The sequence below is a fragment of the Acipenser ruthenus genome, chromosome 4, assembly GCF_902713425.1.
Source record: "Acipenser ruthenus chromosome 4, fAciRut3.2 maternal haplotype, whole genome shotgun sequence".
Lineage (NCBI taxonomy): Eukaryota > Metazoa > Chordata > Actinopteri > Acipenseriformes > Acipenseridae > Acipenser > Acipenser ruthenus.
This window is the reverse complement of record NC_081192.1, coordinates 23,312,362-23,325,817: the sequence shown is the minus strand read 5'-3', so window position 1 is coordinate 23,325,817 and position 13,456 is coordinate 23,312,362. Positions and strand designations below refer to the sequence as shown.

General features: G+C 33.2%; 1 protein-coding gene across 5 annotated transcripts in view; it reads left to right on the top strand.

Annotated features, from left to right (window-relative positions):
• The window catches only part of LOC117399755 (interaptin-like), a 201,892-nt gene that overhangs the window by 46,421 nt on the left and 142,015 nt on the right, over window positions 1–13,456 (top strand). For all 5 annotated transcript variants that reach the window (XM_059022200.1, XM_034920695.2, XM_059022202.1 and 2 more), the window contains 2 exons: window positions 11,115–11,198; window positions 11,552–11,698. In XM_059022200.1, coding sequence (XP_058878183.1) covers window positions 11,115–11,198; window positions 11,552–11,698 — 231 coding nt within the window. The remainder of the gene's footprint in view (window positions 1–11,114; window positions 11,199–11,551; window positions 11,699–13,456) is intronic.

Genomic DNA, 13,456 nt, shown 5'->3' with positions numbered 1-13,456 from the left:
GCTCCAGTCAGACCCTCTTCAACTGTCTTGGCAAGATTGCAGTATTTGCGTACTAGCAATTATGCTAGCAATAATTGCCTAGTGTAAAACATCTCTTAAATGTATTTTTGTAAAATGACAGGTTCGTTCCTATTTTTAATGTTTAAATGGTGGTGATATTTAGATCCTCCACTGTTCAGATTAATTCAACAGACCCCAGTGCCTTCACTGCTTAACCCTATCCTATGTCTAAAAAATTTGCAAGCTTTGTTGAAATATTCCAGTAAAAGATGGATTGATGTCCACATACATCTTTTTCAAACACCTTTATCAAAATTAAGAAAGAAAGGTATTCCATCAGTAAAGAAAAGGAATTGCCTGTAGTCTTATTACTACTGGCAAATAGGTATTCTATTAAACAATATCGTTTTGTATTTACCTGGCTTTTGCTTAGATGTTCAGGTTGGAAATTAGAACTTACTTCTATCACCATTATATAAATACAATGTAATTCACAATACCTTCCTGAACATAGTTTGCATATTAAAAGGGAATTCATGTCTCTTGTTCCATGTTTAATTTCGTTAAATCTTTATAATTGATTAATGTTCCTTTGTAAAGTAGAGATGAATAATGTATTACTTATATAGCCTATGGCTTAAAAAGTGTTTAATTTTAGTGAATGTAACAGTGTATTAGGAAAATTCAAGTTGTCATTCTTGGTGGTACATTAAATTTAACTGCGGTACAGATGCTTAGGCTGCAGCCAGTTGAAGTTCATCAGCTGTATCATGTTTTGCATGCAAAACCCTTTTTGAATGGTGTAATGATAATGAAATATTAAAGGGATTTTGTTTAAAAGGCCTTTGATTGTTAGCATCTGTGTTGGCACATTTGATGAATGTGTGTTAATTTTTTCTTCACACATCCCCCGTCTAGCTCATTGATTTTCAGTGAAAATGTGCCAGCTAGAAAATTGAGCAAATTGAATAAACAGTACTTATTCTCAATAGCAAGCATAATTAAATATGCAAATAACTAAAATGATATAATTAACCTTAGAGCGTTGGGGGCCCTTTTGAAAGCTTTTGTATTTGAGTTTAATCCAGAGATGTGTTGGGATCAAAGGAAACTAATTTGCATCTAGTTGTTGACATTTTGCCAATGACATGAAGTGACAACTGTTTCATTGAACTTTCTGTTGTAATACATATTGGTTCATTGTGGTTCTGTTGTGGGATCTAGCTGTTTCTAATGACAAAGGAAAATGCTGACAGCAATATTTAAGTTTATGTATTATTACTAAAATGGAACTGTCTTTTAGAAAGTGTCAGTTTTAAAAAGCCAGATAGGGTTACATTCTGTATTTATCATTTTAAAATGTATGTGGCTTTCTTAGCAAACATTCTCAGAACCAAAGCCACTGTGGCATATTGTTACAGTACTTCCTTTGGCATAAAGTTTGTGATATACAGTACAGTTAAAAAATCCAGATATGCCTAGGCAGTGTTGGATTTCCGAGTGTCTGAAAAGAACAAGAATAACAATATTTAACTCATGTTGATAGAGCAAGCAGCACTTCCAGTTTTATAAAGATATATAGCTTTGTGAACCAATGTATTAAATGGATATGTGGATAGGAACTGGAATGTGGGGAAACATGATCATTTTATTGGAAGATACAGATTACTGATCATGATCAAAAAATAAAATTTACCATGCACAGAATTCTTTTAAAAGAGAGCCCAGAAACTGTCTGAGTCTTAAGAATAGCTACATATATTCAGGGTGTTTTAGACAGGGTGGAAAAGGGCACTTGGGAAATAAAAAATAAAAAATACTACATACTTTTTTTAAATAATGATAATGGATTTTTGCCTAACAAAACCATTATGTGCAAAATGTCCTTCAACCAGTACTTTCTCCCAGCATATTGTGTGTAACATATTGATAAATGATCTTGGAGATTTGTTTCTGATTTCCCTAACAAGTGAGAGAAAGGCAAATCTGACAGTACAGTAGCTGGAATAGAAATGCAGTGTTAAAATCTAAAACAACAATAGCAACATAAAGTGACCCACATATAACGTAACCCAAGTAAGTTGGATAACCTTTTAATTTTTAATGACTATTCCCATCAGTTAAATAACTTGTAGGACACCCAATGATTCACCTAAATCATTTTCCTTTTTTATTTATTTTCTCAGTTTCCTGAGTACCGGTAGCTTTAGTTTACATTCTGCATCAGAGTACATTTTAATGAAATCCACTTGGCAGTGAGAGTTCATCTTGCTGTAAATCAAGGACTTCACCACCAGTGCGTTGGTTATGGCAGTAGAATGCATTGCCAATTGGGATTTGGGTGATAAGTAGCCCTGCCCCCAGTTAGACTTGGGATCACTTTAAATCAGCATATTGTGCTGGGCTCTACGTTGAATGACCTTGACCCAGATTTACTTTCATCAAGCTTAGGAAAAGCAAACTCCCAAATAAGAAGGAGGGATTGTATACAGCTCCACAATTCTGCATGGGTACCTTACCTTGCCCCAGACAGTTCTTTGTGATAGTATGATAAAATGTATGTTGACAGAGCATCACTACACAATATTAAAAAAAAAAATTCCCCTAGAATGGCTGGTTCAAAGACACTTCATTGTGAATGTATCATTATAACTTATTAGATTAATTATTTTGACTAATGATGTCCCCTAGCTAGCAGACAGTACTGATCTGCGACACCACAGATCAACGCTGCTAAGTTGCAGTACGCTCGGGTCCAGCAGCTGCTGTGAAGCTATGTGTGCCATTTGCAATATAAGATATGCTGTTGAAGGTCAGAAAAGCATTCATGCTCCATGGATGTTTCTAAAACAAATTATGTTCATGCGATAGATACACTAACCACAATAGCTGTGAACATTTAAACAACTTATTTAAGGTAGTTTCTTGAACTTGAGAACTTGAGTGTGTGTGTGTGGGGTGGGGGTGGCAACGCATGTGAAAAAAATATCCATACACTGTTTTGCTAATGCATGAAAATCACAATTATTGCATGCAGTGGGCTTAATTATTTGAACGTATTTACATAGTTATTTTCTAAGACAATCCTTCAGAACTGGAAACATATTTCTGTTTAAACATGATAAGCCCCAGGACATAAGTAAATCTACATGGTAAGAGGGTGTAATTTGTAAGACAATTTTATGCAAAGAATAACCATTACCTGGTGTATTTAGAATTCTAGAAAGTTATGTGCAAAATGCTGCAGGGATATGCTTATTATTTTTATTATAGTATACATGTTTTTCTATTATTCCCAGAGAAAATGTGCTGTACTTAAGTGAGCAAGAAATCTTCATCCTAGTATTTTTTTTTTGTCATGAATTGTTCTTGTGCTTGGCAATGCCTTTGCTTCCAGAATAAAAATGCATGTGGTGTATTTATTAAAAAATATGTAATATATATATATATATATATATATATATATATATATATATATATATATATATATATATATATATATATATATATGGACACATTTGTATTGAAGATCTGAATCATTTTAAACAGATAAAAGAAAAATACTGTAGGTTTTTATTATATATGATAACTGGTAGGTTTAAAAAAATAATAATATTGGGATAGACATGAGACTTCTCATAATGATTATGGCTATGATATGCCTATTGTACACACTTAGATTTGTTACTTTAAAAAAAGCTACTGTATTTGAAACATTAGCTAGAAAAATTAATTGGATAATTTTTGTAGTTATTGGATCAAGCGCTTATCAAACATGGTATGTGTACAATTTACAATTTTATTTATAGAACCAACATTTTTTTCAGTGAATAAAATTATCAAAATAGTTTGCCGAAATGTTTGTCTGATCAACCAATACACCAACTGGGTTACCCATAGCTGTATCTTTAAGAGCACTTTGCTGCACCGTATAATCACACTGCATTGAATCAACCACCTATCAGTGGTTATCCTGGGATTACTCTTTAAATAAATGCTTGATGCAATCCATTAGATTATTCATTGTTGGTGTAAAATACTCTGAAATCCAACTGTGCTTTATCTAGACAGGGAAAAGCTGGATTACTTATTATCAATTAATCAAATAAGTATTCACCACCACCTTCTTTCAAAAAATAATTATTTGTGATTTCTCCCATTACTAATATAAAAACAATTAATTCATGAAAGCACCTGAAATGTCCAGCAACTTGCCTTGCTGAATAATTGGGTCACAATTAGGACCTAAAATGGGAATACCAAATGTTTTTTTTTATCTAGGAAACAGCTTCAAGTTCTTAAGTCTACAGATTGCAGTACATTTGCGAAATGTGAAGCTGTTTGAAATGTAAAACATAAACCAAAAAGTAGACCAGCAAATATTTCCTAAGTATAGATAGGAAAATTATTTTATGTGGTAAATTAGACATAAACAACAATATCTTGACTGGATAAAGAGTTGATGGGACCTGCAGATGCTGATATCTATCCACATATTGAGAGACTACATTACATTAGTGGGAGAAGAGCTAGGGTGAACACCTATCACAAAGAAAGCTGTAGAGAGCTGTACATTTGGTTGAAAAGTAGAGAATGATGCCAAGTTACTGGACCCTGGTGATGCCCTGACTGGCTGGACTATACCTGGCCTTGAACTGTGCATGACCAGTAGGGGTCCCTGTGGCATAGTCCATAATAAACACAAAATAGCGTTCTAAAAAAAAAAAACACAACAAGGTAAAATAAGCCTGATTATTGTGACTTAAGTGGAGCTGTGTCTTTGTTCCTTGCCACTGCCCTGTTTTCATGCCTGTGGTGACACACATTTCATTTAGCAATATCCATAGCCTAAGATTCTTTATATGGAGCGAGACTTTTATTAGCATTACATGAAGTCATTAAAAAAAAAAAATATATATATATCCCAATAACGGAATTTAAAATTATCTGGCTGTGTGGGATCTGTCTTTGTTTTCTACTGTGGGAATTATTTATCAAAATGAATTTAAACTTGCTTTAAGGTGAGGGGTTGTAAAGAATAACTCTTTAGTCATCCATCATGTGATCTAATATTTGTTTCCTACCTATTTTCTGCACAACCTCCCACAGTGGGTCTAAGGTAGTGTGCCATAGAACTAGCTGTACAATAATGAAAAAAACATCAAGTTACTGGTATGTTTCCTTGAGGGTGATTTCACTGACTCTTCAGGCAGATGCTGTACCACACATCACTGATGTTTAGTCGGGAAGCTCAGAACTCAAGGTGCTTTTGAGAGGTTTGCCAACGTCCCCATGTGTGCCACACTGACAAACCTCATCCTCATCTTCACAATCACATTCTCTTTGTTGTCTCATGCTATTCCATTATAATCATCAAGACCATTTAAAATTATATTCCAGTTTAACTTCACCAGGATGTAAGCAAACAATCTAAACCTGAATCTTCTGACTCTGTTATTGATATCTTTCAGCTTCAAAAACGTTCATTAGAACTTTCTTTGTGTGGGCATATTAATATCCACTTCCGCATTTACAGTGCATGCTTTTTCAAGAATAATCATTTATGCTACCATTCTGGATGCTGAAATTCAAAATTATTTTGTTTACTGCTCTCTAGAAAATGCAACCAAAAAAAAAGAACCCACACATATATTGTGATGGTTATGGCATATTGCTCAAGAGCAGTAAAATTATTCTTTAACAACATTTGATTAAATGGCTTCTTATTGCATTAGGTTGATATTACAAACGGGGGAAAATCAATAATGCTTACAACAACAACAAAAAAAAGTAATGAAAAAATTGTAATACATTTAAAAAAAAACATTGTTGCATTACACAGTCATGATTCATAATTATAACCCTTATGACAGTGATTTTTTTTCATATGTGATTATCAACATTAAATTATTGATTATTAAATATATTTTTTTATGCCTTGACGAAGCGTTGTTCTGTACCTTTTGAAACACCAGAATGTCTTAAACTTGATTGGTAACAAATCTAATGGACAACCTAACAATATATACATGTGTGGATAGGCATACATATAATATATCATTTATATATTATTACAATATAGATCATTTAAATATCCTGTGGCTTTATAATTATTATTTTTTTGCACTTCTACTGTCCAGATTGTAATGACAGTTGCAAGATGTAAAGGTCCCTTTTGAGTTAATGAATATTTTCATAAAAAATGCTCTGCATTTAAATGTTTTAAGAGCCTTGTCATAACATTCACTAAGCTTACACATGACAGCCAGCATCTGTTACTGCATTTTCATCTTAAATATTTGATGATTTCCCCTCTAAATCCAACAGATTCATAGCCCAAAGGGTTTCATTTTCTTACAGGGTATGTAATTCAAGAGACATTTATAAGGGCATAGGGCTGCACAAGAATATGACTTAAGATTACTAACAGCGCTACAGAAAGTCTGAGGATATACAATGTACAGCATACAAAATTACTATACAGGGGTGCTCTAGCCCAAAAATATATAGCCTTACTCTTTATTTTAGGGTTATAGAGTAGTAATATCCTATACTTAAAGCAATAATTATAAAGGGCCCTGCAAAACACATGACATTTGGTACACTGCAGATACTATAGATAGGTAGTATATAGCTTCTTTACATAGTCTTCTTACCAATTATTTTATTTTTTTAATGCATAGAATATTTAATGAGAAAGAAATGGTAATTTAATAGAGAGAACCAACAATCTATTACACGAGTAACATATTATTATGTGATAAAACTGAGGTTTGTCCATTGATAGGTCATTCTCACTTGACCTTGTGTGCATGGAAAAGGTAGCTCACCATGGTAACCCTGGTCTTCAGGCTTTCCAGACAGTAAATCATTTCAGCCCTCTTCATGTAATACTTTTATTGGCTGCACAATTGAAATGTCATGCTTCACGAACAGAGAAGCTAGTAATTTCTTACGCGTGATTAAACTACCTCTGTAAAGTAGGAACATAGCTGGAACTGTAAAGGCTGTTGTAATAAAAAAACAAAACAAAAAAAATATATATATATTTTTTTTTTAAAGAAATGTCTTGGTTTATGACACTACTTTCTTAAATGTTTAGATTTTGTTGAAGATATGTGTGAAATATATTTTTTTAAGCTAATGCTTTTTTTTATTATCTCTTGTAGACTAAAAATACACAAGAAAAAAAAAATACAATGCAAATATAAGGTTGGTGAATATTAATAGGGCAACCAATTACCTTTGGGAAATTTCTTTGTTTGGTATCAATTGTAATCTCAAAAGGGTTGAAGAGCTGTTCCATCTTGGTTGTAATTTGTTGAAAATATGGTGGAAAAACACAGGTTCCTATGTAAATAGCACAATTTTAGTAACACTGTCATAATTTTGGCATATTCTGGTCATAAACCAGACATCCAGGATGTCTGTCATATGATTATGGAATCTTTGACTTCAGGTACAGTGATGTTTTCATGATGCTCATATTTGGGTAATGTTGTTTTTTTAACATGAATATGTGTGTGTGGATGTTTTTGACTCATCAACATGTTGTTGTTGTTGTTGTTGTTGTTGTTGTTGTTGGGTTTTTTTTTTTTTTTTAGGTGTGTAACAAAAACATGTTATTGTTTCCAGAATTAGGATTTGTACTGGCAGGGCACTATGCAGACAAAGTACCCCCAGCATGGAAATACAACAATTGTGAGGGTCAGAAGTAGTGATTGTTTACCCATACAGTAGATGTAGGTCATGGTGACTCTTATTGATAAAGATAGCTCTAATTTTGTATTTACAGCCTTAGAAATGTATCTAAGTTACTGACATGTTTCAGTAAAGAAAATGGAAATACAGCACACTTGTTATTCGCAAGATGGAAAGAATGTGTGCTGTCTCCTTTTAGACCCTTGTTTCTGTTGAAAACTGAACTAAGCACACTCCACAGTTTCCCAACTAAAAACTCATTACTTTCACACTATACTGTAAAATGGGATCTTTTTAATAGCTTTTAAATGTAAAAGTGGTAAAGGAATCTAACAAAAATTATATCACTTTAGTTTGGGATAAAGTGGAAATAATGGGCAGAGAATGTAATTTTGTAATTACTGTATAGATTTTTTTTATGTCTAGGGTTGTGTGTGGTTATGTTTATTTATGTGGTGTAATCAAATAGTATATTATATCACGGAGGAATGGTATATTATATTTAGCTTTGATGCTTGATATTTGGTACTTGTCTGCTCTTTAACTGAAAAAAAAGCTTATTGCAACGATTACTGTGAAGAACATTGAATGATATACCAGTCTGCAGAAACCTAAAATAAAGAAATATTCCACTCAGTAATTTTATATTCTAGACTAATCAAATATTTTGCCAGTTTTTAAGAGCTGATGATTTAATCTATTCCTGAATACTAATATAGTTTGTGCATAAATCATTTTTGATTGGATTTAAAAGCTAATAAATGCCCGACCCCCAATCGTTCAGGTGTACAAAGCAGATAGGTTAAAGGGTACTGCACCATACATGCATCCAAACATGTAGCCACAAACAAAAGTATTGGCACCCTACACTTATTATACCATATTCCAAGGTAACAGTTTAAGGACAAGCATTGTAAACATTAACCACTTTGTAATACAACAAAAAGCAAAATAGACAATTTCTTATTTAGTTTAGTTTAAAGTATTCGTTCATGATAAAAGCATTAGCACCCCTGCTTTAGTATTTCATGTGGCCACCTTTTGCTTTTATTGCAGCTTTCAGGTGTTTATGATCATTCTTAACCGGTAAGTTACATCTTGGTGAAATCTAGGCCCATTCTGACTTGCATATTTTCTTCAGCTCAGACAGATTCTATATACAATGATTGGCCATAGCTTTATTCAGATCAGTCAAAAGCATTTCTGTTGCCTGGTGATTTGCGAAGGCCATTCCAGAATTTTATCTTCATTTTCTTCAAGAATTCCAGAGTTGACTTAGCCGTATGCTTTGGATCATTGTCGTGTTGAAAGATACACTGTCTTGTTTTGATACATGTCTTTATTCATTTGATCTTCAATCACATGAATGTCTCCAGCCCTTCAACTGCTATAACACCCCCATATCATAATTGAACCACCTCCATGTTTAGCTGCAAGTACAAGGTTTTCTTCATTGAAGGCTTTACATTTCTTTTCTTCAAACATACTGTGGTCTATTTTTGGGGGAAAACTTATATTTTATATCTTGTTTCCATGGACAGCTAACTCGGTGCACTAAGTGTATCTTAACTAATACACCTTTAAATCCCGCAAACAAGCCTCAATTCCTAATTGTAATGTCATTTTATATCTCGCAAGCGGAATCTCCAATAGAAATGTAGGAATATGCTGTCACTCAGTAGTTGGGGTGGGTTTAAAGCATTCAGAACAAATCAATGATAGATACAAGTCAGCAAGGAGGGACATTGCCCAGCTGCACTTTTTTTTTTTTTTTAATGGGAAAGGGGTGGTCAATGTGAATTGTTTAACCATTTCCACTGTTTTTCCAGTGTTTTCCAGTGTTTTCCAGTGTTATTGGCTTTACACCGATTCCATGTTTTTTGTATCAGGGGTGTTTTATCAGTTTATATCGGTTAAAACCGAAAATCAGAAACTATATTGCAGCTTAATTACTTTTTTTTTTTTTAATTAGCTCATTTACATTTTTAGAGGCTTTTAATGTACAGGTGCCAGCACTTTTGTCATGAATACATATTTGAAAGTGCATTAGTGGCGAATGTTCACTAAATGCGTGTATTTAACATGTTTTCTTGAATTATCATATATTAAGTGTAGGGTGTCAATATTTTGGTCTGCGACTGTATAGTACATGTATTAATAATAAACCAAAAATTGTAATAGTAATTGTGAAGGAATGGAATTTTCTTTTAGTATTATTGCATAATGATACATATATACATTTCCCAGATAGGTTGCCTAATTTTCTGTTATTGTTGCTCTTAAAAATATTATGAAAAAAGGTCTGCAGGGATAGCTATTTAATAGGTCAGAGCGTCAACCCATTTGCGGGTTGCCAGTGCAGTGGCTTAAGACATGAGCGTGCAACTGTATTGACCCTCTGCAACAGAAGGGCATGAGTTCAAACTGGGATCCAAACAGCCTGAAGATTCTGTTTGTTTCCAAATCTCAATCTTGCACAGCACCAGGGTCAACCTGCTCAGTGATGGGTTTAGTGATTGCACAGGGGAATTAATAGAAAATTACCACAGATACTTCACTGCCAACTCTACTCTTGGCTGCAGAACAAGAGCTGACACTGGTAGGCACTTACTGAACTTGCCTGGGGCCGTTCTAACCTTACATTCCTAGCACAGCTTTTTTCCCCAAAAGAGCCCCAAACCCCTCCAAATTAGAGAATCAAACTTGTTTATATTTATTGAGCTGGATGGCAAAAAACAGCAAAAAACATAGCCTAACAATTGACACTTGTAATCTAGCCTTCCAATAGCTTACAGTATGCCACAAAATAAACTAGTAAGGGAAAAAAAAAATGATTAATTGGTTTAATTCATTATGTAGCTTTTGTTTAGACTGCCTAAAAGAAATTTTAAATTGACTTATCTTTTTTGACAAATGTGTTTTTCTTGATTAAAATACTGGGCCTTTAGCTATAGAATCAACTCATGGATCTAAAATAATTTTAATCGGCATTTAAATACTGATGATAGAAAAACATCAGAATCGATTAGCCATTGTATGTTTACAGCTCACTTTAATTGCTTAAAAACACAATTTGTCAGCTTTATGTTATATTGACAAACGCTATTGATTTATCTGATTTTGGCTTTGCCTTGTCTTTTGTACATAAAATTCACATATGTTGTTCAAATGGGAAATGGTTGTATCGATTCCCTTAACTTGAGCCCAAATGCTAAAGATTTTTGGATAAGCTTTCTCATTACTTAAGCCAAAATCAATAAGGAAGAGCATCTTTTAATGAATGAGCAGTTTGGACACCGTACTGCAGAAATGGGGTCCTGTTCATCCTCTGCTTTTCAGATCAATCACCTAGGTTGCTTAAGTGAGGTCCAATTGGTTGACATTGTGGTTTGCTTTTGTGTATAAACTTGCAGCTTCAGAAAAGAGGAGACGAGCTACAGAGACAGCAGAAGGAAATACTTTCCCTGCAACAGAAAAAAGATGGACTCTTTGCTGAGGTATGAATAAAATAAAGTGGCAGCAAATTAAACCTATTTTTATTCCTGCAACAATACTGTGAAACATTGTGAACCTGCAGTTTTTCCGCAACAGTGAGTTCACAGATAATGCATGGGTATTTAGCAAACAAAACAAATGTTTATCTTTCAGATTAGAAATAGCAGTTTAAGCATTCATTCTATATCTTGTAAGCATAGGCTAGTTAAATGAATGCTGACTATACAATACTATATTTCCACTGCATTTAGGATATTTTGGTAATCACTGGCATGAGTTCACATTTTAGTTGAAATGCCATATATGCAGCTAATCATTTTGCTGTGGTCATTTATTTTGTTGGGATTTCTTTCAGTTTCAAACTCAGGAGCACAGGATTTTCCAGCTTCAGGAATCACTGCAAAGTAGGGATGTTGAGGCTGAGCATTGGAAGGCTCAAATCGCACAGCTGCAGAGTGAGCTGGAAGCTACCCGTAACTTGTATAAGCAGGCCACACGTCAGGTACAGTATTGCGATACCATTAACTTCCCCGAACTGCAGAGCAGCTCCATAAATTACCCTTATTACCCCTCTGCTTAATTATCTCAAAATGATCTATTGATGTATATGTAAAGCATGATGGAGACCTCATGTTGCACTGTATAAAACTGATTGGTTTTCAGTTATTCACCTATTGACTTAAACATTCCAGTTGTTTTCAAGAGTAAGATGCCCCTTGAAATATATTTAATATTATTGATCATATTTGGGCTTCATTTAGCAAAAAAAGATTTCCTTTGTTTTGTATGGTAACCCTTTTTTCCAAATGAGGATAATAATTACATCTTAAATAAAATAGGGCATTATTGCAAGATCTTTTTAATAGTGTGTTTAATTTTTTTTATTACTCTTTTATCTAAGGTAAGTTTGATTAAACTTGGAAGGGAAGTTTAATATCTGAAATAAGGAAGTTGAATCTGCTTTATGTACTGTAAAAAAAAAGGGTTACAAAAATATTTCTAGGAATAATTTAGAAATTGTTCAGTATTCTCCTTTTAAGTATATAAATTGGCTGATACATGTTTTAAGTGTTACTAACAAATCGGCACAATCAAATTCAGACGTGTTCTTTGGTTCAGAAGAATATGAATTACAAGGAAATTTCACTGAACTGGTATTGTTTGAAAGTCTGCTGTCATCACATTTTATTTTATACCTATAAAATATCACATCTCAACTACCTAGGAGAATAAGAAAGTCTCAAACTGTTCAAGGTTTTACATGATTTGAGTGCATTATTATCCTCCTGGTTTAAAAAAAAAAAAAAAACACAATTACAAAAAAAGTAATTTATTTTGTTCTTATTTATTCTTTTGTTCCTTACATTTCTTGCATTATGTCTGATGGATGTATTGTCACATATAAATACATCATTGCGGCTTATACAATGATAACTGTTTTTATGCCACAGTTAAAGCTAAAATGACATTATAGAAAGAACAGGGTTATAGTTTGTGAGCCATTTTTTTTAAATCTAAAAGCTTTATCCTAGTTAGTATGCATTTATCTTTTTTTTTTTTTTTTTAACAGGTCTGATATTATAATTAAGAACTGGTTATTACAGCATTATTTTAATAAATGATAGTCATTGTCCTGCTGTTGTATAGAAGCACTGATACCTGGGGATATATATCTCAAACTATTTCCAACACATATACAGTAAATAAGGTTAGCAAAAGCAGCATTCTGTACGGTATCTGTCTTTTATTATAAGATTTTTTTGTCAATATTATTTTTCACAAAACTACCTGTATAGTATGTTTCAAAAGTACAGTATCTGTTGCTAGCTTCAATATACCAACTGCATTTTAAACTGCTAAGTACGGTATAAAGCCTTTCTGCAGCAAATATGACCTGTTTCCCACAGAATAGTTTGATTTGAATCTGTCACAGAGCAGCTTAAAGCAATTTTTTTTGCAGTACAAGTAAAATCACTGAAATGATAGAGTAGAAGATTATTGGAGCCAGACTATTTTCCAGGGAAGTTTTTTTTTTGTTCTTTACCAGACTACAAAGGAGCTACTGTAAATGGAATGTTTTCTCAATGTATATGCAATCCTGAAATTTGTTCTAAAATGTTTTAATGAAAGCCCTGTCAATGGTATCACATTTAGCTAAATGTTCTATTACAATGTTCTATATTTTTGACAATTTCATGAGCATTTCATGATTATTTAAAGAAACACTCTTACAGTGTTTCTTCGGGGTATATTATTAGTA